The sequence below is a fragment of the Pseudonaja textilis genome, chromosome 7, assembly GCF_049901715.1.
Source record: "Pseudonaja textilis isolate UNSWEBS1 chromosome 7, rPseTex1.2, whole genome shotgun sequence".
In the NCBI taxonomy this organism is placed as follows: Eukaryota; Metazoa; Chordata; class Lepidosauria; order Squamata; family Elapidae; genus Pseudonaja; species Pseudonaja textilis.
This window is the reverse complement of record NC_141996.1, coordinates 17,922,132-17,946,870: the sequence shown is the minus strand read 5'-3', so window position 1 is coordinate 17,946,870 and position 24,739 is coordinate 17,922,132. Positions and strand designations below refer to the sequence as shown.

At 37.7% G+C, this 24,739-nt stretch overlaps 1 protein-coding gene across 1 annotated transcript in view; it reads right to left on the bottom strand.

Moving 5' to 3' along the window:
• Positions 1 to 872: 872 nt before the first annotated feature.
• The window catches only part of DDX10 (DEAD-box helicase 10), a 159,250-nt gene continuing 135,383 nt past the window's right edge, over positions 873 to 24,739 (bottom strand). The window contains exons 17-18 of the mRNA XM_026721030.2: positions 15,355 to 15,479; positions 873 to 1,476 (exon numbers count right to left, since the gene is read on the bottom strand). Coding sequence (XP_026576815.1) covers positions 1,305 to 1,476; positions 15,355 to 15,479 — 297 coding nt within the window. The 3' untranslated portion in view covers positions 873 to 1,304. The remainder of the gene's footprint in view (positions 1,477 to 15,354; positions 15,480 to 24,739) is intronic.

The window sequence follows — 24,739 nt, the reverse complement described above, 5'->3', positions numbered from 1 at the left end:
AGTTCTGTGCCTTGTGTGCTCATGCCATGTATCCTGATCCGTTTGAATTGTGGATTGCTTTCCTGGAGTTTGTGTGTGCTCATTGGACTCTGTGACTCTTGCCCTGCTGAGCTTGGAATCTGACCTGTGCAATGGAGGTGCTTTCTGAGGACCTCGGGGGCAGGTGAATAAACAGCTGTAAAACTCTTGCTATATTGGGGGGAAGCAGGCCAGCACAAGTGCTTAGCTGAGGTAACTGCTTGTCTTTTGTGCAACAGCTGCTAGTCATGCAAGCCTCTGTGTAGCCTCATGCATCTAACAGCTACCTTGCAAAGGGCCAGGTTGGTAACACCTCAGTGGGAGCAGCGCAGGTCAGCTGGAGCTGACGGTGGGCAGCAGAGGGCAGGGTAGCCATAAGGTCTGAGAAGTGGGAGAGTTATAGCAGAGGTGAGTGTGGCAGGCAGGAGAAGCCTGATAATTGTGTAGACCTGGCCCAACAACTGGGTCTACTGGAACTGCCATTGATAAATGGTGTTTTGCCTAATGACTGCTTCACTTAGTGACATATTTCGGTCCCAATTAAGAGTCATAACTTGAGAACTACCTGGATTTTAAAAAGTCTGAAGCAGAAGCTGAGCTTTACTCTCCTGTGGAACACATTTCAACCTGCATATTTTTTTCCTGCTAACAATGGTGAAAAATGTACGCTGTTGGAATGTTATTTAGTGATTGAAACTGAGTGCTTGAAGGAAAAAAAAATCTGGAAATATCCCGTAAGAAGAAATGATATACAGAATTATTAGTATCTTGATTTATTGATAGTTGACTAGAAAGCAAAAGCAAGGAAAATTTATATCAACATTGGGAATATCATGTAAATGCTTTAAGGAAAATTGAAGTCAAACCTTTTTTCATTTTATTTTGGAAAAAAAATGTATTCTTTGACATAAATAATATTTAAAATATTTCTATGGGTATCCATTCAATTTTGGTCATTTTACCTTATAAAATTTACCCCAAGATGAGACTGAGTTATCCTCCTGGGTTATTCATAGCTTTCTGTACAAAGAATTATTGTATATATATATATTTTTAAAAAAAAACACCTCCTGGCATCTTAGAAAAAATAACTATTGAAAGATCTGACAGATAAAGACACTTACAACTTTCATAACAGAGTACACCTATGAACTACAGGCACACATCAGAGAATCTGTACTTTCAGTTGTTAACACATGAATATTTTTGGCATTCATCTATCCTTGTCTTTGTTTAATAACAACAAAAATAACTGGAATAACATTGCCAACAGTGGAAAAAGAGGTTTAATTGTTGAGCAATTGTAATACTAATGCTTCATCTTCTGCAAGGGAAAGACCTGTATCTAATGGTAGAAAAGAGTCCTCTTGGTTAACTTTCATCTTCTTCTTCTTCTTTTGTGGTGTTTCCACTGCTGATTTGCTTCCATCCAATCGCCGCTTATCCATTCCACGTTTGCTGTAGAAATAAATCATTCTTTTACTGTTGGAATTTAAGCCAATCAAACTCATATAGGAAAATAACTAGATTTAAATGAGAAAATGTTTAATTACAAATTAGAGACAAACATGGTAATGATGTGCAAAGAGAAATTAAGCTTGGAAAATTCAAAACCTAAATTAAGAAATGATCTCAGGCTGCAGTAATAAGTTTTTAAAATAACAAATGCTTAGAAATAAAGCAGGAAGAAAATGAATTGACCCAGGAAAATATATCATTTATCCACCATCCCTGGTGAGTTCAATATCCCCAATTATTTATTGACTACAATCAACACATGTATACTACCCAGAAATAGTGTGATTTACAGAATTAATGGGAAATGCCATCATGTTGAATCTCTTCTAACAACTATACTCATATAGTATAGATCCATTCCCTGGCTCGGGAATTCTGGGAATTGAACTCCACACTACTTAAAGTTGCTGAAGTTGAGAAACAGGAAAGTAGTTCAACTCTCCTAGATCAGATTAAAGACATATTTGATCCAGCACCTTGGTGACCAAAAGGCAGGACCTGAAAGAACAGCCCCCAGACCTTCTGCATCTAAAGATGGCTAGTTTTTACCAAGAGAAGACCTGAGAATTTCCCATCATTTGAAATTAATGCTGGACTGAAAATGTTTCACTTGGACTTTAGGATGGAAATTCTGGCTTGGGGCTGCCTATCGTGTTATGACAATGGCTCGTTCTCTCCCTGTTTTTCAAAAGGTGATTCTCTTCCCTTTCCTTCTACCTCACTTTCCTTTAAAAAAAAGTTTATTGTTGCGCAGGCAGAAACAGCAGCATCTTTTAACGGGAAAAATCTGCTATTTGTACATTAATTTAAAAGAAAATGTTTATTATATACGTTTTACATTTTTCACATTTTTGCTACGTGTGTCAAGCTAGATAAAATTGGACCTCCATGTTCTACGGAAGGACTGCAGGTGCACCAACCATATGCTCTGCCTTCCTGGCTCTTTTATCTAGCTATTAAACCAAAGTAACAAACAGAAGGTACAATAATCAGCGAACAATACATATATAAATCCAGAACCTCATATTTATTGATAAGAAGCAATCGGACTGTTGATATCTTTAGATACATCGAGTCAAAGATAGATTGAATTGCCCTGATTTCCACATGGGTAAACCTAGATCCAATTCACAGATTTTATTTTATTGTTCTGTATTGATGACTTCGCAAGAGGTTCTCAAGCAATTATCAAACTATGCCTGAGTAAACTGCTTATGGATGAAATGATAAGATATGCATAGGTCCAGCTGGAAGAAAATTTTATCCTTATGCAAGTCATTGGAAAACATAAATCAGTTTCTATCAAGCAGAGCCAATGAATGGGCAGGGCAGGAGGGCGTACAAGTCATTGCCAGAATTAAAGGAGAGACATGCTGGAATAACCTATGGCCAATCTAATTGAGAAATCTATTCTCAGAGTAAGACATAAGTATCTCTGAGAAATTAATGAGCAGACAATGAATGCAACTGTGCCTCCCTGCCATGGTCCCTATCAAATGCACTGAAAAATATCTTGACTCTCACATTGGAGGTGATTGATAGCAACCCTGTCCCTTACTTTTTCTAAGCCTAATCATATTTTAAGTAGACTGACAAAATTCATATGAGCTCAAACACAATTATTTAATTTATACATCCCATGAAGCCATGGTTAGTTTAACCATAGGTGGCAATATTTATTAGATTTATAGTCTAATTTTTTTCCTATTAGGAAATCTGTAGTGAGTTACCATGGTTAAATATTAGTGTCGTGCTACAGAACTGGTTTATTACTTTACTCCATAACATCTTCAGGGCTGGACCATGATCTTCCCACTTCTATTCCAGCATCTTAAATTCTTTATAAATTTCAGGGACTAGATTCACATAATACAGGTAGTCCTCCCTTAATGACCAGTGAATATTTGAAGTCATGATAGATCTCCCCAGAGCTACTTGCGACCTGGTAACATTTAAAATGATATGCAATCAAACAAATCAAGCAAATGACATGAGAAAGGAAGCCCTTATGAATTGCTACCTTATCTTTAACATGGGATCAAAATATGAATTTGACTATCTCAACCACAATGTGAATGAAAACTTGGCCATATACTACCTTTGACTGTTTGTATTTGGGATAAGATTCTGCTTGGATTCTGTCTTAATGGTCTATCAGTATAGTTTTTGGATATGCCATTTCTGCACAGTATATGTGGGATGACCTCTCCCGTACAGTATCTGTCCATACAACTAGATGCCCTCCCCTTAAATACTGTCATTTGATAGGATCTTGGCAGTGCACCTTCTCTGTAGTCACCCCAACCCTCTAGAACAGTTTCCTACACAAAATTCAGAGTCTTTTTAGCTTTTCCAGAAAACCATGAAGACCTCGCTCTGCTCCCAAGCATTTGGTTAGGGTGGGGCTGAGTCTGGTGTCTAGTTGTTCTTTTTTTTATTCCATTGTTTTTAATTTATTTAATTATTAATAAAATTTGTATAGCTGCCCATCTTAAAAAAAAGAGACTCTGTGTGGCATACAACAATCCAAAATAACTAGTTTTTGTGAACCACTAAGATCACTGCATGAAATAGAAGGTCATATAAGTTCTTTAAATGTGTTGATAAATAAACAAGTAAGCGAAGTCTTCAAAGAATAAAGCACATAAACAGACCCTTTATCTTAGATACCTGTGAGTTTTATTTTCTTATGTTACCCAGGCTAGAAGAGCCTTCTCTCCACTGTCTTAGATGTCAATGTTCATTGTACCAACTTGGCCAACAGTCTGGAGCAGGGGGTCGCCAAACTTGGCAACTTTAAGACTTGTAGACTTCATAGCTATGCTATGCTGGCTGAGGAATTCTGGGAGTTCAAGTCCACAAATCTTAAAGTTGCCAAGTTTGGAAACCTCTGGTGTGGAGTGACAGGACATTCCAGAATTTAATCCAAAGCAACCAAAAAGAACGGACAGCTTTGGGCCAGTCAATTTCATTTAGTGATCTTGGGCAGCTTGTTCAGCCTCATAACATTCAATTTAATCACCAGTAAGCTGAACTTTACTGCAAGATTGAAAGATATGAAGAGATCTAGCCCATAGAATCACTAAGAGTCGGACATGACTGAATGGATAACATCTTTATCATCATCATCAAGCTGAACCAAACTCTAAATTTATTATTCTGATTTCTGACAAAAAGATGGATTTTAAAAAATCACATACCATTGGAAACTACAGATTTAGAATGAAGTTTGCTCTGGATTTTGATATAAGGCAAAATATTTTTGAAGCAAACCCCACTCACCACTCCACAGATGGATGGATGAATGGTGTGTGTGTGTGTGTGAGAGAGAGAGAGAGAGACGGAGAGGGAGAAAGAGAGAGAGAGAGAAAGACGGAGAGGGAAAAAGAGAGAGAGAGAGAGAGAGAGAGGAGAGAGAGAGAGAGAGAGAGAGACTTAAATCATGTTAATTAAAATACAATTTCTTATGCAATTTGCAATTCAGCCAATTATTTCTGTCACATGAATGGATTTTAAACCAAGGAGAATTTCAGTTGATTGAAATTGCAAATAGGGCATCTGTTCATAATAAGATTAGTGATTAAAAACACTAATAAGAAAGCATAACAGATTCGGTATATAAAATAGGCTGCATTTAAAACTGATGCCTGACTCATTGCAAGTATCTTTAAAATGAGCAATCACATTTAGGTATCACTCTTTCTCTGAACTCTCCTAGGCAATCAATTCCATCAGAATAAATTTAGGCTTTTGAGAACTGTTTTTGTGAGGGTGGCCAATCCAAACTCATTTCTTAAATAATTAAATATGTACTGAAGAGACCAGTCTGTGTTTTAATTATTCCCAGTTACGGGGGCTGAAAAGAAGACCATGTTTGGCGAAAGAAAAAAATGAAAGGAAGAACTAAACATCCATTGGGGTGGGCAAGAATGTGTGTTTATGCCTGGGGGCAAGAGTGTGTAGATAGTCCTTGACTTACAACCATAACTGAGCCCAAGATTTCCGTTGCTAAGCAACATAGTTATAAAGTGAATTTTGCCCCATTTTGCAACCTTTTTTGCCACAGTGGTTAAGTGAATCACTGGAGTTGTTAAGTTTATTGACTTTGCTTGTTCAGAATGTCACAAAATGTGATCACATGGCCCCAGGATACTGCAACTGTCATAAATATGAGTCAGTTGCCTAGCGTCTGAATTTTGATCATGTGATCATAGAGAACCTGCGTGGTCTTAAGTGTGAAAAATCACCATAAGTCATTTTTTCAGTGCGGTTGCGACTTTGAACTGTCATTAAATGAACTATTGTAAGTCAAGGACTACCTGTACTAGAAAGGTATACAGGAGGTAACAGGAACCGCACATTAAGAAAAAATTATTTTGACCAATGAAGATTCCAGTCACAGAATGATCACCTAAATAAAACAGATGCCCCAAGAGCTGTAGCTCAGAGGTGGTATTCAGCAGGTTCTGACCAGTTCTGAAGAACCGGCAGCGGAAATTTTGAGTAGTTCAGAGAACCGGCAAATACCACCTCTGACTGGCCCCGCCCCCATCTATTCTCTGCCTCCCGAGTCCCAGCTGATCAGCTGGGTCTTCTTCTTTTAAAAAAAATTTTTTATTGGTTTTTAAAACAAGCGTAAACGAACAAAACCTAAAAACATCAAGCCATCTTCCATATATATACATACAGTGTGCCGGTTGGTTTACAAATTGTTTTGTGTTTCCATTTCGTAGTCTTCAATTACAATTACATTGTATATACTCTCGCATTTTCAATCAAATCTTAAATACATTAATATCATTAATAATCAATCATTTGACTATACTTTTATTCATTCATGTTTTATGAAATAATCATATTTTACTTAATTTGTTTTATGACGGTTCATATTATCATCCCAAATCTATCCTAGAATCTAGAAAGTAGATACAATAAGAAAAGAATACATCTTTATATATTTATTATTTTCTAAGAGTCTACATATTTCATTACTATATTTTATTGTCTAACCATTGATAGAATAGATCCCAAATTTTATAAAATCGTTTATCATCTTGTTCTCTAATTTCAAGTGTCAATCTACTCATTTCAGCACATTCCAATATTTTCTTAATGATTTCCTCCTGTGATGGTGTTTTCTCATTTTTCCAGTTTTTAGCAAATACAATCCTAGCCGCTGTTAATACATTTACAATCAGGTATTTCAAGTCTTTACTATATATTTCAGGTAAGCTGGGTCTTCTTTTGTTGTCCTGCACAGGAGAACGGAGCTGGAAAGCAGGTTAGTGGGATGGGGAGGGCATGGAGATTTTGCAGTAACCTTCTCCTGCCATGCCCACCAAGCCACGCCTACCAAGCCACGCCCACAGAACCGGTCGTACAAACATTTGAATCCTACCACTGCTGTAGCTTGATTCTATACAAAAGGCAGCAATGAGAGGAGCCTTGAAGAAGATCCAACTACTCCTGGCTTCATGCGCTATGACGTAGTTGCATTTTTTTTACTCTCTTCTCTCTCAATGAACTTGGTATCATGTGGAGAACAGGGAAGAAAAATCTTACCTACAACTACTAAAGTATTTCTTAAACTGGAGATGCCAGGAATAAACTAAGAACCAAATGGTTTTACATTAAAATAATATAAAGATTTCCAGACAAATGTAGAAATAATTTCCACAGATATCTCACTGAGTTTACAATCCAAAGCTTACTTTTTAAAAAGGCAGTTTGCTATGTTACACTGGCCTGTTTATACACTGAGCATGAGCGTTACTTATAGGATCCACAAAGTGGTTCATCTTGGCAGATAGTTGTTATTTGTCAGCAGAAGCATACTGAGAACATTTCTTTGCTGTATGTTAATAGGCAGTGCATTTAGATTTATATTCAATCTTCTTAAAGTAGTATGCTTCCTTTAATAAGTTCTCTGTCTCCACAACAGGTACCTTGTAAGATAGACGATCAGTTAAAGAGAATGACTAGCAAGAGCTAAGGATGAATAGCATATTTTAAGTATGCTACTTTATGAATGGATAGCATACTTTAAGCAATGGAAAATACAGCACTTAAAACAAGGTCAAGAGCTGTTGTCTCTCATTCCAGAATATAGGATACATAACAATGCAGCTAAGTGACAGGAAAGTTAATTGAGAATTGAAAGGAAATATTTTAACAGTAAATTGGTTCTATAATAGAACCAATTAGGCAGAAAAGTGATAGGATGCCTTTCATTGGAAATGCTGAAATAGACAGCCATCTATTTAGATTGATTTGATTCCAATATTGAGAAAAGGATTGGACTTGATAGCCTTAAATGGCCTCTTCTAGCTCTAACTCCCTACATAGAAATACAAGAGAAGGACCTACATTGCAGATGGTACATCCCTTCAATGGACAGACATTTCTGCATTTTGTGGAGAGGGGAGAAGTAAACGTCACTCTAGTTCAGGGGTCAGCAACCTTAAACACTCAAAGAGTCACAAAAGTCCTAACCAGAAGCCCATTCAATTCTGGAACCGATCAGAAATCCAGTTCCCCCACCATAGAGTCTCCTCCTAGAGCAGCATCATTTTTCCTCTACCAGTCCTAACTGAAAACCCTATCAATTGTGGAGCTGACCAGAAAACCTGCCCCTTGCCATAGAGTCTCCTCCTGGCATGCCGTGCTCCCCCCTCCTTTAACTTGAAGCTCTTCTCAAAACTGTGGTGCCGACCAGCGACAGGGAGCCACAGCAGAGGGATGAAAGAGACACATGCGGCTCCAGAGCTGCAGGTTGCTGATCCCTGCTCTAGTTAATCCTGTTGCTCTCAATTTAAAACCAACTAATGCACTTTTCTAGGCAGTTATCTGACTTCATGCAGTTTAAATACTGATTTCTTATGGTCTGCCAGCATAATGCAGAATTTACGAACAGCCTCTTGAGAATTGCTATTCTGCTAATCAAAGACTCTGGGTAGCAAACTACCATGGTACATTTTAATTTCCAAGGCCAAAGAAAGATTTCTAATGAAGATTAATTAATAAAGACCTTTCTGTGGAGCCTCAGAAAGACTTCCTCCTCACTCAGTGTCAGAACATTGGCTGCACATAGTGGGAATAATGAAAATACATTACATGATGTGCTAGTCTCTTTTTCAGCAAGTTGTGCTCTGAAAATGTTCTCCGCTCAGGTTTCTACAACCATGAAGCCAAATGCCCTAAGAACTAAAATCAAACAAAATGTGGACAAAGCTATTTTAGACTAACCAAGGGGGAAAAAAATCCCTACCCTCCCTTTCACACACACACACACACACACACACACACACACACGAAGGCATCATTAAATGGTTACTAAATAAATTAATAAATTAATTCTTTTCCAATTCAATTGTATTATGACCCTATAGAATGCACATTTCAGGACACTGTAAAGTTTTGGTAGGTTTCATTTTTATCCCAATTACATGTTATCCTTTTTTTTTTTAAAGTTTGATACTAAGGAATAAGGATACTGTTCTGTTCAGGGATTTGTGCGTTCTGGTCAGCCTTTTTTGTCTTTTATATGTTATGCATTGCTTAGTTTTACTTGGTTTAATTAATTATACATCTATTAACCCATTTTTCAAAGAATTTAGTTTATCTATTCCTTTTTCATTACCTGTTTGCTATTCCACTAACCCTTTTATAGTTAGAACTGCCAAGATTTTAATGTGGATACTCTGTATTTTTGTATATTCTAATCTATTTATTTGTCTTGAGTGTTTAGTTTTGAAGGCAATGAAAATAATCCTTATTTTTTTTAAAAAAATTCTTAAATCAATTAGGTCAGGAGTGTGAAACTCAAGGACCATGGGCCACATCTGGCCCGCGATTGGTCGATTCCTGCCCATGGGGCGCCTGGAAAATGTAAGGGACTGGCCTGTGTTGCTTTGGCCCAGTCTACCAAATGCGAAGAAGAAAACATGCCAGCAGTTTGGGGAGTGGCGTCAAGCTGGCCATGCCCACCCAATTGGCCATGGCCCCTGGCACCCCCAAAGTCAACCACGGCCCTGATGAGGCCCCCAATGAAACTGAATTTGATACCTCTGAAGTAGGTCATACATGGCACAGAATGATGTTTGAAAAGGAGGCAGCCAAACACTTCTTTTGTTTGTGGTTAAAAGTGAAGTTACTCAACTTAAACCAAATACAACCTACATCCATAATGCAGCAACTCTCTAATCCTAGCCTTGGTCAGCAAAGCATTATCTTTTCATTGCTTCAGGCACTCAACTTCATCTTCCTTTTCTTTCTTTCTTTCTTTCTTTCTTTCTTTCTTTCTTTCTTTCTTTCTTTCTTTCTTTCTTTCTTTCTTTCTGTCTGTCTGTCTGTCTATTGGAACTGCTGCTGTCAAAGCTGTCATCATTGTCATCATTCACCTCTACACAACGCACACCCTCCCTCCTTTATGGCAAATTAAATTAAAATGTCCTTCAATGGCTGATATTATTCAGCCTTTAAGCCACTACTAGCTCTTTGTATTTTTTTCCTCCTCTTTCCACCTTTGCTATTACACTCTTGTCTGTTTTTTTTCTGCTACAGAACCCCAAAGCAATGACTGATTCAATCCATATGTTGTATATCAAGGGATCGAGCCAGCTTAAAAGAGCAACTAACCCTGTTAAAACAAAATACTAAGGTCAGTTATGTACAACAGCAGAAATATGACATCTTGTGAAGATCAAGCCTTACAGAAAAGAGAAAGTCTTTCAGATAAATCCAATGCCATCTTTATGTCTTTCTGGTGTTTGACAATATTAAATTTAGGTTGCAAATCTGGATAGTTTAAAGAGGTTATTTTGTTTGTTTTAGGATAATGTATATTTCTGAGTTAAACATCCTTCCAAAGAACTTAAGAACCAACTAGTGCTCTAAATGAACCTGAAATACTATGCCCAAACAAAGGACTAATTTTGCATTCAGTATGTTTTTTTCCCAAGTTAATTAAAGATAGCAATATCCCTTAAGCAATAGCAATAGCATTTAGACTTATATATCGCTTAACAGTGCTTTACAGCCCTCTCCAAGCAGTTTTACAGAGTCAGCATATTGCCCCCAACAATCTGTGTCCTCATTTCACCGACCTCAGAAGGATGGAAGGCTGAGTCAACCATGAGTCAATGAACCGCTGGCATAGTCAGAATCACCCTGCAACATTGCATTCTAACCACTGCGCCACCACAGTTCTTTTAATTAGATATATTAAGGTTTATGGTTTAGCAATACCTATTTGTCCTCACATACTAGTCTCAGTACAAATGCAGAACATTATTTTTTTTAAAAAAACAATATATGCTGTTTAATAATTGTGAAGCTGGGCTCTTACTGCATCTGAAGTGATCAAGTTTGGACTGAAGGTTGGAGAAATTAGTTGAACATAATAATGTTTTATTCTAGTTCGGGTGGAGGTATTAAATCTGTTGTCCATCGGGATACTAGCATTTAGCAATAGCACTTAGACTTATATACCACTTCACAGGGCTTTAAAGCCCTCTCTAAGCGGTTTACAGAGTCAGCATATTGCCCCCAAAAATATGGGTACTGATTTTACCCACCTCGGAAGGATGGAAGGCTGAGTCAACCTTGAGCCTGGTGATATTTGAACTGCCAAACTGCAGGCAGCTGGCAGTCAGCAGAAGTAGCCTGCGGTACTGCACTCTAACCATTGCGCCAGCATGGCTCATCTGCATCTAAGAGAACCAGAGCAATTAATAACACTGGTTTGATAAAATCATTTTGATTGTGGTATCCTAGATCACTCGGTGGGGAAGAGAGATCTAGTCAAAGCTCTCAGTTTTATGTGGGGGTTCTGGGCTCAACATTCAACTCACTCCTCTTTAACATCTACACAAAGTTTATTTTTTGGTTTGGGGTTAGATGTCATCAATAGTCTGATAATATATCTCTATTCTTAGATGAAACAATATTCTAGAGCAAACAATAGATACAAACTCAAGGTTAATCGCACCAAACTTGATTGCAGGAAATAAGACTTCAGCAACAGAGTGGTCAATGTCTGGAATACTCTACCCGACTCTGTGGTTTCTTCCCCAAACCCCCAAAACTTTAACCTTAGACTGTCTACTATTGACCTCACCCCTTTCCTAAGAGGTCTGTAAGGGGCGTGCATAAGCACACCAACATGCCTACAGTCCTTGTCCTATTGTTTCTTGTATATTTTATTTTTATGTTTCTTATATGTATCCATGTATTCATAACTATGTTTTTACTTATACCTATTATCTTGTAAGCAATTGACAAATAAAAATAAATAAAATAAAAAATAAAATAAAATGACCAAGTGATGCCATCAAGTTTTTTTCTCTGTCCCAAAGATTGGGGGGGGGGGGGGAGAGAGATTAGAGGGTCTCCCATGATTAGTTTTGAATAGGGAAGCCTTGAAAAATTCTCAGTTGTAAAAAGTTGTAACTGATCCAGAATGCAATGGCATGGGCAATTGGTTCTGAGTGTACCGTGACCTCCATGTATAAGTCTGGATTGTTTGTAAGACCATCTCTCTCCAAGACAGAATAGGATGGGCATGTTCTAGGTCGCTTCTTTTAAACAATGTCATCTTAGCACCCAAGAAACATGCCTTCTGTTTCACACCTTCCCTATAAAACTAAATATCCACAAGATATGGTTTTAATTGTGTGGATATGTAAACAGTCTCGGACATGATGCAGCTTTAGTTTTTCTCCTATGCCACCTTGAATCCCACTGCAGATTGTACAGCAAATTGAGATCTGGTTGGCTAAAATACTCTCCTAATTTTTCTCTCTTTAACTATTGGCAGTTAACTACACTATGAGGATAACATGCTTACAAGGCTGTATGAGCCTTTGAACATCAAATATGGCTCATCTTAAACGAGAGACTGAAAGCATTTTTAAACCATTTCATCAGTGGAAATGGTTAGCATCAACCTTCAAATCACAATGTTTCCCCCAAATATCCATTAAACGATAAATTCAATTCATGACTATAATTAAAAAATATCTACTTAGCAAAAGTTATGGTTAGGAATTCAGCCTGAAAAAAATATGACATCTCGAAACATCTTGAACTGCATATTCCATTTAGAAGTGAGAACTAAGAAGAACAGCCAAGTATGTAAGAGATTAATTGAAGTAATGAAAAGACTGATCAGAGCTTTGTTCCAATTCGACATTCCTTTTCAACACAGTTGTGGTACTAGAGATATTAAATTTTCAATTTAACTTGCCTCATGAATATTTAGCTCTGTTAACTCTGTCCCCTGTGCCTCTCCCCACCTTCTTATTTAACATTATGATTGCCTTAAACAAGCAATACAATAAATGACACCAGATACATGAAAAATTCATTTCACTAAGCTTGTGGAGGGATGTGGCTTAAAGGTGATTTGTTAAATAGCAGATATAAAATAGTGGATTATACATATCTTTCATCCCTTAAGGGACGTGATAAGGAAAAAAATTACCAGCTGTGGTTGAAAAGACTTTTTCTAAAGCTTCCTCTAACCAAGACAAAGCATCAACCTTTTCCCCAACATCATTAGTACAAAGTAGAATTTTCTTCTTTTCATTACATATATCCTAAAGAAAAAAAAGTCTGTTTCTGTTTTTTCTTGGTTTGTATTTGTATTTTTCTTTTCTTTTCACTAATATTAACGATTGTCTTGTTAATCATGTATAAACTATACTAAATAAGTAATTAATTTTTTTTAAAAATATACATTTATCTTACTTCAGTCTATTAAAAGCAAGCGTGAACAAACTGGTGAGTGGACACCTTCAGTCAGCCTATAAGGCACCGGGGCAGACCCGGGGGCATCTGTGAGGCAGTGAAAAAGATAGAAACTCTGACCACTTCACAAAACTTTTTTTATAAAAGGTTGGGCATGCTTTGTATGAAAATAACAGATAACAGATAATCAGAGTTGGAAGGGACCTTGTAGATCATCTAGTCCAACCCACCGTCCAAGTGGGAGACCCTACACCATTTCTGACAAATGGCAGTCCAATCTCTTCTTGAAGGTCTCAAGTGATGGTGCTCCCACAACTTCTGAGGGCAATTCCATTGATTGACTGTTCTCACTGTCAGAAAGTTTCTCCTTATTTCCAGGTTAAATCTCTCCTTGTTCAGTTTCCATCCATTATTCCTTGTCTGGCCTTCAAGTGCCTTGGAAAATAGCTTGACCCCTTCCTCCTCTCTGTGGCAGCCCCTCAAATATTGGAAGACTGCTATCATGTCTCTTTACTAGACTAGCCAAGCCCAGTTCCTGTAACCATTCTTCATATGTTTAAGTCTCCAGTCCCCTAATCATCCTGGTTGCTCTTCACTGTACTTTTTCTAGAGTCTCAACATCTTTTTTATAATGTGATGAACAAAACTGGATGCAGTACTCTAGGTGTGGTCTTACTAAGGCTTTATAGAGTGGTATTAGTACTTCCCTTGATCTTGATTGTATCCCTCTGTTAATGAGGAATGGGACTTGAATTCTGTCTACTCTCATGCTTTTTTTAATCCATACAGGAAGTCCTGGGATTTCTCTTGTCACATGTTTCCAGGGCTCCCAAAACAAGTCACAACAGAAGAAGGAAAGCAGAAGGGAACGGGACGTTATCCCGCCATGGCTATGCCTTTTCCTCCACTGCTACTGTACAGGCAGTCCTTAATTTACAGCAGTTCGTTTAGTGATTGTTTGAAGCTACAACAGCACTGAAAAAAAGTGACTTATGACCGTTTTTCCACACTTACAGTCATTGCAGCATCCCCATGGTCACGTGATCAAAATTCAGACACTTGGCAACTGACTCATTTTTATGACAATTGCAATGTCCGGTGTGTGTGTGCGTGTGTGTCGTGTGAACCCCTTTTGTAACTTTCTGACAAGCAAAGGCAATGGGGAAGCCAGATTCACCTAGCAACTGCAGTGATTCTCTTAACAACTGTGACAAAACAGGTTGCAAAATGGGGCAGAATTCACTTGACAATTGTCTCAACTATCTGTATGACCAGCCATGGTCTCAACTATCAGGGGCAGCACTGCCCCCCTCCTATTAACTCAGATTCTCTTGAAGTGGAGAAGGAGAAGCCAGACAGCCAGGTGAAAGAACTTTGGAGATGCCCTGGCAGTTCTTCTCTTACATCCTTTGTGTCCAATCTTACCACTAACATTTGTGTTATCTGTGTATATACCTGCTTGATAATAAAGCCATGGATTTAAATTAACAGCCAGGACTATTCTGCATTCTCTTGGCCATAGTTGAATAGCCTAAGCCCATGATGGCAAACCTATGGCACATGTGCCGGAAGTGGCACGCAGAGCCATCTCTGTGGGCACGCGAGCCATCGCCCCAGCTCAGTTCCACTGGGCATGTGCACATGCCTCCCGCCAGCCAGCTGATTTTCAGGTATCTGCCACGCATGCGTGGGATGCGTGGCATGTGCGGGAGACATGTGCGGATGCGCAGGGGGAGCACGGCGGTCCTGCACACATGCGCAGGGGGCAAGGAGAGTGCGGGTGGTGGTGGTTCTGTACGCATGCGCAGGGGAGTGGGTGGAGTGAGAGGGGGTCGCGTGTACATTGCATTATTGGTACAGGCACACGTGCGTGCTGTCGAACACGCCTGCGCACACTTTCAGCCGTGACGACAAACAGGTTAGCCATCACTGGTCTAAGCTAATTGGATGATCTAACTGCAACAGAGTGAAGGTAAGTTTGACTGATCATTTAGAATCTGGTAAGCTAGAGAAGAAGGGGGAAAAAAACAAAGAAGGAAAGTAAATTAAAATGTCAATGCAACGAAATACCTGTGGCTTTTTGGAAGAATTTCTTGTTTGACATCTTTGTATCCATCTGGATCTGGAAGTGTACTTGGATCAAATTCCTCATCACTGTCACTGTGGTCCAGGAAAGCTATAGTGTCCTCTTCAATCTACAGAAAGATTTGCAGAATTAGATACCTTACTGAATTATTAATATCTCGGTTAGTTCCAAGAAAAATCCATTCAATATCTTTTGAGATATGCATAGGAAAGAATCTAATCAAGCATTTAAGAAACTGCCCTTATATTCTCTCTCTCATACCATCACAGGTATGCATGGAAGGACCTGCAAATTTCTTCACCCAGCTGCATCTTTTTCTGGGACTGTACAAATGTTACATGCACACACCAGAGCATACTGATGTACCTGTCTGCTTTGAAGGGTCCCCACGGCATTACTATTATAATCACACTTTAGCTTTTAAAGCCAGTAGAAAACAGGAGGGGAGGGGACTCCTCTTTGTACAATGGAAGCAAAGACTTGAATTGCGTGTTTGCATGTTTGCCTTTAATCAGCACGCCTCTAGCAGAAATACATGTAAAAAGGTAATACAAAGAGGCTTCCAGAAGATTGAATACAACAATGGAAACAAACATAGATAGATAGGTAATATCATGTAAGAGAAAAAAAAGGCATTTTTTTCGACTTCCACATTAAACACATGCTTAAGGTGGCTGTGTGATTTTATATTACACATATATTATTCTTTTCCATCAGTCCTGTTTTAAAAAATAACCTTTAAAAGTAGATTTTTGTGATCAAACAGTTCAGCAATCGTTGTTCCTTGGGCTGAATGGTGCCTGCTATGGAAATGAGCACACAGAAGAAACCAGCTATGTAACTGCATGGAATTTTTCTGTAACTTTATCTACACCATTTTTTAAAATCCTCTTTTAATACTGAAAAAAACATTTAGGAATATGAAAATAGATAAAAGTAACTGCTTTAGAAGGATCTAAGGTAGTTGCATTAAATGAATAATAATATTAAAGGATATTTTGCTCCACCAAAAGAACAGCATTTTATTAGGGTTGAGAGGTCGATGTGCCCTCGTGATGCAAAGCACTATGCTGAACAGGTGCAACCATATCAAACAGGTCTTAGCTGAAGAGGTAGACTAAATCTGTTGTTATACCAGTTATGAATGGAGCCCTAAAGGGCTTCCTTGATTTCTGGAAATACTAAATTTATCAGACCCGATTGGTGGATCAAAACGCCAAATCCGCCCTTCCAGTTTGCCAGGCTTTGGCGGCGGCGGGGATTCGCGACTGTGCGCGATCCCTGTTGCACTAGCCGTCTTGGTGCCTCCGATCCTGATGGGTCTGGAGGATAAGGCTGCCCTGTAGAGGCAGCTGAAGATAGGGAGGATCTGGGAAGGGGTTAGGGAGTGTCGCAGACCCCCTCCTCACCCAGCATAACCTCCTTTTCTCAAGGTGGTGGAGCGGCAGTCAGTAATGGCCGCCACAAAGAAGCCGGCAGCTGGAAAAGATTGTGCTGGAGGAAGAAGGAGAAAGAAGAATCAGAATGAAAGTGCTGGCTGAGCCGGGAAAATAACAACCTTTAAAACGCTGGAAACGGAATTGCTTGAATTGCCTGAAAGATACATTGTATCCCTAAGAAGAGAAAAGCGCCGGAGAAAGCTGTCATGGGAAAACTTTTTTTTCTTCACTCTCCCACCCCATAGAAATAGCAGACGGAGACTTGGAAAATATATCTGGGCACCGAAGGTAATTCAATTTGAAAGTTAAAGACATGGGATAAAGGATTTCTGGACATTGGATTTAACAACTTCAGAAATTGGAAAACCCATATTTGAGGTATGGATTTCTGAGCATTTAAAGGGAAATTGCTGTTGTAAGTGTGGGGAGAGGAAAAAAAATTTTTGGAGCAGAACTTGAAAAAGGAGGAGACTGCCTAGAACTTTAAAGAAAGATACATTTTAATGGGAACTCTTTGATCAATCAGTAACCCCAGAAAGAGAAAGAGAAGAAAGAAAGAAAAGTATTAAAAGAAATAGTTTATTTGGATCTCTTAGTGACTTTGGAACTTTTTGGAATTATTCTTGATTAAAAATACTTGGGTGGCTGTTTTTGAAGAAGTTTTTCTCTTCATGATGGCATTGCTTCTGGATGAACTAAAAATTCAATATCAAAAATATAAAAAAGAAGAGCAAGATGGAAAAGACACTTTGGGCACTCTTTTTCAATTTCTAGAAATGGCGGTATGCACTTATGAAAAACTGACTATGCAGCAGGATGACTGGAATAAAGAAGAAGTAGAAGCCATCTTGGCTGAACAATGGGTTTTCTTTGGGGAGGAGGAGGAAGAGGAAAAGAAAAAGGGGATTTTAAGGTTTGAGAAAACAATCCAAAAAGAGAAAAATGAGATGAAAGGTGGATACAAGGTTAGAAAACAACAGAAAGTGGGTAAGCAGAAGAAGAAAAGGGAGGAGGAGAGACAATGGGGTAAAAAGGGCAAGGAGAAAAATAAACAAGAGAGAAAGGAGGGGATGAGAAGCCTTAATGGTGGGAAGCAAGATTTAAAGAAACAAAACCTATTTCGAGACAATGGGTAAATCTAATTGAAACAGGGATTCTGGAAGGTACATAAGATTGTGTTTTTATATGTGTATTTAGAGTAAAATGTTTAAGATATAAATGAGTATCAATATATATGATTAGCTTTTTAATGGTATCGATGGTGGTTTATATGCTTTTATTTTGTAATTGTAGTGTTCTTGCTTTTCTTATAAAATTTATTGTGTAATTTTAGAATGTACTAATCAGAATCCCAATATAATGTAAGTGTTATATTAAGTATTATTAAGTTAAGGGAAAGAGTCAAAGGCGTCACTCCAATCAGTGTACAGGAGAAGTACATTTAAAGAGAAAAGATGAATGGATAACTGGAAAAGAACAGACAAAGAATGATAAGTATTATGAATTGTATTGAGATAAGATAAACAAAATAAAACTAAGAAAGATAAAAGAGGGAAGAAGCTATATAGAAAATTGAAAATGGTAATAAGATATGGAATGATATATAAAGTAAATATGATTTTTGAATTTGCGTCTGTGCGAAGAGTTTTAACCCGGGATCAAGCAGCTTTCAGAAAAGATGTTTTATGTTTTTTATGTTTTATGTCTTGTATGTTTGTGTATTGTTTTTGAAAGGCAAAAATTTTTAATTAGTAAGAAATATAATTTGGATAATAGAATGAAAAGGAGAAATTGGGATAAGATATGAAGTTGAGCAGATAATGTAAATATACATATTACAATTTGGAAATATTTTGTATGTTCTACTGGTTTTTCCAGAAAAGATCTTTTATGTTACTATGCCTTGATTGTCTGTGTATTGTTTTGTAAAGTTAATAAAAAAATTTTTTAAAAAAAATGCCAAATCCAGTCTGAATATGTGGCTGACTGTGCAATGAAGACGAAGACAAGGAGGAGGAGGTGGAGGAGGACGAGGACGAGGAGGAGTCTGGATGAAAATGATCTGTAGGAGACAACCAGGCTGAGCCACCATCAGTCTGGAGTCCCTATGCCTCCAAACGAAACCTAAATCCAGCCCCTCTTGAAGTCCATTTTGGTACCAATCTGACCATTAGTAGACCAAATTCTTGTGTTTGGAATAAGCCCACAATGCTTTTGAATTTGTTCCTGGTAGCCTGTGCCAGACAGGTCACTATAAATACCAGCAAATGAAGGCCAGCTAAAGAATTGGCCGCTGTGATTTCACATTTTTGTATATATTGTTATCATTAACTGGGGACCACAATCAGCCTTTCATAGGATTGTCAAGGACAACTTGGTGACACTGTGATGTTATCAAGACAAAGGAAAATTATTTTTACCTCTTTGAAAATATTTTGAGTTTGTATAATAAGGAATAGGTAGTTCAAGGAAAAACTTGTAATTAGACTTATGTCCCACCTTTCTTCCTAGATCTCAAGATGTACACATAGTGACAACTCATAATAATAACCTAATGAGGGACTTCTGGTTTGAAGGGCTTCGGCGACAGACAGGAATCCGAGATCGTGCGCAGTTTCTGCCTGGGCTTGCTGCTGGAGCGCCCCGAGCCGGCTGGTTTCAGGGCAAAGCCACCCAGTAGAGGTGGTGAAGATGGGGGAGACTGCCAGCAGGGTCAAGGAGAGCTGCATCTCTCCTCCTCAGCTGGCCATTACTCCCTTTCCCGAAGGCGGTAGGAGCGGTGGTCAGAAATGGCCACCTCAAAGAAGAACTCAACCGGAAAAGAACATGCAGGAGGAAGATAAGAAGTGAAAGTTTTGGCTGACCGGGCTAAGTTGAAAAAGCAACAACTAAGGTACCCTGGAATTTAAATTTTACAAGAAATAACATCGTTCCCAAAGAAAAGTCAGAAGCAGCGAAAGAAAGGGAAAAGGGAAAGGTTTGGCTTTTTTCCCCTTCTCTCTCCTTCCTTATATTGACAACTAAGAGACTAAGAAATTGGAAAAATCCGCTTTGGCATCAATAGGCAATTAAGCTGAAAATATAACTAAATGCCAAAGGGACAATAAAGATTTCTGGACATTAAAAACTTTTTCTTTTATAAGTGGGAAGGGAGAGAAAAAGAATAAGGGCAGGATCTGGAAGAGGCTGCCTGGACTTTAAAAGAATCTAAAGTAAAATTTCAATAAGACTTCTAAAAGACACATTTTAACTGAAACTTTGCAACTAAATAGTAACCCCAGGAAGAGAAAGTGGAAAAAAAAGAAAGAGCAAAGAGAAACAGCTTGCGTGTATTTGGATTACTTGGTGACTTCTGGATGTTTGGTTATTATATTTGAATGACTAAAATCAATCGGGTGGTTGTTTAAAAATTGCTACAATGGCATCACTTTTGGATGAATTGAAAATGGAACGTTCAATTCAAAGAAGATACACAAGAAGGGAAGGGTTCTTTTGGCTTCGTTTTTCAATTCTTAGAAATGGAGATCTGGAACTATGAGAAACAACAAGAAAACACTGCAAAACAAGAAGACTGGGACAAAGAAGAAGCCATCTTTAATGAACAAGTAACTCTATGTGGGGAAGAAAAAGGAAACGGGGGAAAGAGGATGGAGAATTTAAGACTTAAAAAAACAACCAAAGAAAAGAAAAATAATTCAAAAAATAAGTATAATATTGGAAAGCAACAGAAAAGGGGAATACAGAAGAGGGAAATAGAGGTAGAGAGACAAAGGGGTAAAAAGGGGAGAGAGAAGAAGAGAGGGAAGAAGAAAAGGAAAAGAAGCTACAAAGGTCCGGAGCAAAATATAAAGAAACAGGACTTATTTAGAGATAATGGGTGAAAATCTAATTGAAAGGGGGATTCTGTAAAGGTACATGAGATTGTGTTGTTATATTTGTAATAGAAATAACTTTAGAAAATTGGAAACAACATATGATTAGAATGAGGGATAAAATAGTTGGTGTAATTTAGTGAAATGTTTGTGAATAAAGTAAATGAAATAAAATAAATGAGAAAATTGAATTAGGAAGGAACGGGAACATTTTAATTAGTCAATGTTTTATAAAAGATAAGTGAAAGGGGGGGGGAATTAACTATGGAAAGTTTATAATTGTTCCCATAGAAGTATGATACTTAATTGAAAAGTAACGTGACAAATGTTAAGACTTTAATGAATATTAATATTAATGATAGAATTGAATTGGAATGGAATGTTGTCCTAATTATATACATTTTAAAAAATTTCTTTTTTTTTTTCTTTTCAAGAATACTGTGTGTAGTTTAAGAATGTACCAAGCAGAATCCGAATAGAAGTTATGTATTACATTAAGTGTTATAGCTTTAGGGGAAAGATATAAAGACGTCATACTCCAATCAGTAACTACAGGAGAAATTTTGTTTAATGAGAAAAGATAATAGACAATTGAAACAGGACAGACAAAAAATATAAGTATAATGAACTGAATTGAGATGAAATAAATAAAATAAAATTGAGAAAATTAACATAGGGGAGAACCCATGTAGAAAATGTAAAATAGTAATAAGATATGGAATAGAATATAAAAATGAGCATGAACTTGAATTTGTGTCTGTACGAAGAAATGTAATCCGGGATTATGCTGCTTTCCAAAAAGATGTTTTATTTGTATTTCTTTCTTTTTGTGAAAATCAAATAAAATTTACAAAAAAAATAATAATAACCTAATGAGGAAGGCTAGGCCAAGAGTCTGCAGGCTCAATCATCCATTTAGTTTCCAAGGCTGAATATCATGTCACACCTTATCACAACACCACTACATTAACAATTATGTCACACTGATTCCAGAACAGTGTATGCTGCTACGGGAAAAAAATATAACCTGAATGTTGCCATGGTAGTCCTCATTTAGCAATCATAATTGCTAACCATAATTGATAATCATAATCATAAAATTCAGTTGTTAAGCAAAATGGTCACTAAGCCACAACTATACTTTATAATCCTTCATTTTTCTTTATAACCTGCAAAGGTTATAGATGTGAATTGGTTATCAAGTTATTTTTTTCACCCCTTTTAAAACTGCAAATGGTCACTGCAAGAAGCAGTCACTAAATGAGAGCTGCCTTATTTTTTTGAAGGATCAGTTCAAATATACTGAAATTCTTAGAGAAATTGGAACAGCATCATGTAATCTTATAAAATGTGACCCATACTCATATTAAAGTAGGTCAAATTCCTTTCTGTTCATGCAGATATTAAAGCTCTTTCTTCAGAGTGTGCTATGGTTTACAAAATGCCAATTTTTCATCTGCAAATAGATTATGGCACCAAGCTGCTCATTCGTCTTTTTATTTCAGGAACACCTGACAAATCCTTATACAGTGTAAAAAGTGTAACTTAATTTATGGTAAGCAAGATGAAATACATTTAGTGATTGATGACTTGTATGTAGCTTTCATAAAAATAGAAAATAAGGTTTCTTATCTCCAGGAGGATTACATTTGGAAATAATGAAGAAAAAAAAGAGTGACCAAAAAACCAGCTGAGACTGCACCTGATGGCTCTCTGGATTCAGTGTTTACAGCTGAAACATCGTAAATTAATTTAGTGGGAAAAATGATATCTGGTTAGATGTTTTATTGCTCAGATTCTCTCCTTGCTAATATCCATCGATAACAGGGATGTCAAACTCGTCACAGAGTCGTCACATAATGTACCGTGATTTCCCGCCCCCCCTTCACTAAACAGGGCATGTTTAGGGCATGTTTGCATGTGTGACGTATCCGGCTCACAGCCCATGAGTTTGACACCCCAATCAACAACATCAACTTGTCCTGAGGTGGTATTCAGCAAGTTCTGACAGGTTCTGGAGAACTGATAGAGGAAATTTTGACTAGTTCGGAGAACCTGTAAATACCACCTCTGACTGGCCCCGCCCCCATCTATTCTCTGCCTCCCGAGTCCCAGCTGATCGGCTGGGTCTTCTTTTGTTGCCTGCACAGGAGAACAGAGCTGGAAAGCAGGTTAGTGGGGTGGGGAGGGAATGGAGATTTTACAGTATCCTTCCCCTGCCACGCCCACCAAGCCATGCCACACCACGACCACCAAGCCACACCCAGAGAACGGTAGTAAAATATTTGAATACCACCACTGAACTTGTCTCACAGAAGGGAAAGAAACAACTATTGGGGTGGGAAGGGGAGAATAAAATAAATTGCAAATTAATCTGTTCCAGATTTCTGCTACTGTTCATTGGCTGTTGGATGGGATGATCTTAGGGAATATTAAGCCATATAGGGCTCTGTTAGAACCACAATGACATCATGACATGGGTCACACAACTTGCTTCTCCTGCAGATGCCACACTAGCGCTCCAACAACATCCTTGACTGTCCCAGGCATAATTTCTTACACTGACTTTGTCTCATACTCATTGTTCCTATTCTCGACACAAGCTATAGAATTCCCCATTTAACATTGACACCGAATAAAATGTGATGAAATAAGAGTCATCACCTTTGGTGAACGCTACCACATATATCGTACATTCTTTATATCTCATAAGTCATTTTTTCTTTATACCATCACAACCATTATGATTAATTAAAAATTGCTTTATTTTAATCCATGCATAAATTTACTATTCTACTTAAGAATGTGCCCTTATTGCCACCTAACAAGCATCTCTGCTCAGTGAAAACCCAACTTCTTTTCTAAAAAAGAGAGAAGCCAAAAACCGCTACTCATACAGAAGATGCATTTTGCAAACCCTTCCTCAGTGTTTGTAAAGAGGCCTCTCTTCCAGCACACCCTTGCTAATCAGTTTTAATGTTAATGTAAATGTGTGTTTTAACATTTTTCATGGAAAAATCAATGCGGTCCCTAAGCATTGACAGTGATCTGGTGACACATAAGTCAATTAATCAGTGTCTTAGATTTTTAAAGTATCTGCAAGTCATACAAATCAAATAAATGATACAGCTGAATAACAGCTGTAGCAGAGCAAAATTAAAATAAAGGTCTACCTGAAATTATCTAGTTTTCTAACTAACTGACTGGTCCACGTATATTAAAATTGCCAAGGTTCAAAAACACTGGTGTAGAGTTTCAGTAACAGATGAAAATGGAGGAATTTAATGCAAGTGTCAGAGGTTTATTTTTCACAAGACAAAGTCAGTTGGGAATTATTCATAGTTTAACTGCAGTGTCTTCATTTCATCTCAGGCACATGCATGAGAAAGGTATATGTGGGTAGGTGCAGGGTTGTCATAAAATAAGATGCCAAAAATGGAACTAAATGACAGCTGGCTTTCTTGAGTGTGGGATAAAATGATCACGAAAAAGTTATCAAACTATATAAAGTCAGCAAATGTTCAACAAGTACAAAAGTTGTTCTTCCAATAATGGCAAACATTCCAAATATTTACAACAGGAGAAGCCTGGTTTGCTTCTAAAAGTTCTAGTGGGTATATATCCATACAGAGTCCTATTTATTCTAAAATATAGAACTATGCCTGAATACCTTAGAAGTGGGGGATGGATCGCTCAAATCCCATAAAATCAGGTGTCTGGAAGCACATTTTCTAATTAGCAAATTTTATTAAAAGGCTTCAGCATGAGTTGCAGCTTATTTCATCAGATTCATGGAATAGTTTAATGTACAATTTAAATTGAGATATGGAAGGCAAGTAATAAGTGGGAATAAGCAGGTTCCATAATAGCAATAGTACTTAGACTTATATACCACTTCACAGTGCTTTGCAGCTTTACAGAGTTTTACAGAGTCAGCATATTGCTCCAAATAATCTGGGTTCTCATTTTACTGACTTCAGAAGGATGGAAGGCTGAGTCAACCTTGAGTTGGTAAAAATTGAACTGCCGAACTGCAGTCAGTCAGCAGAAGTAGCCTG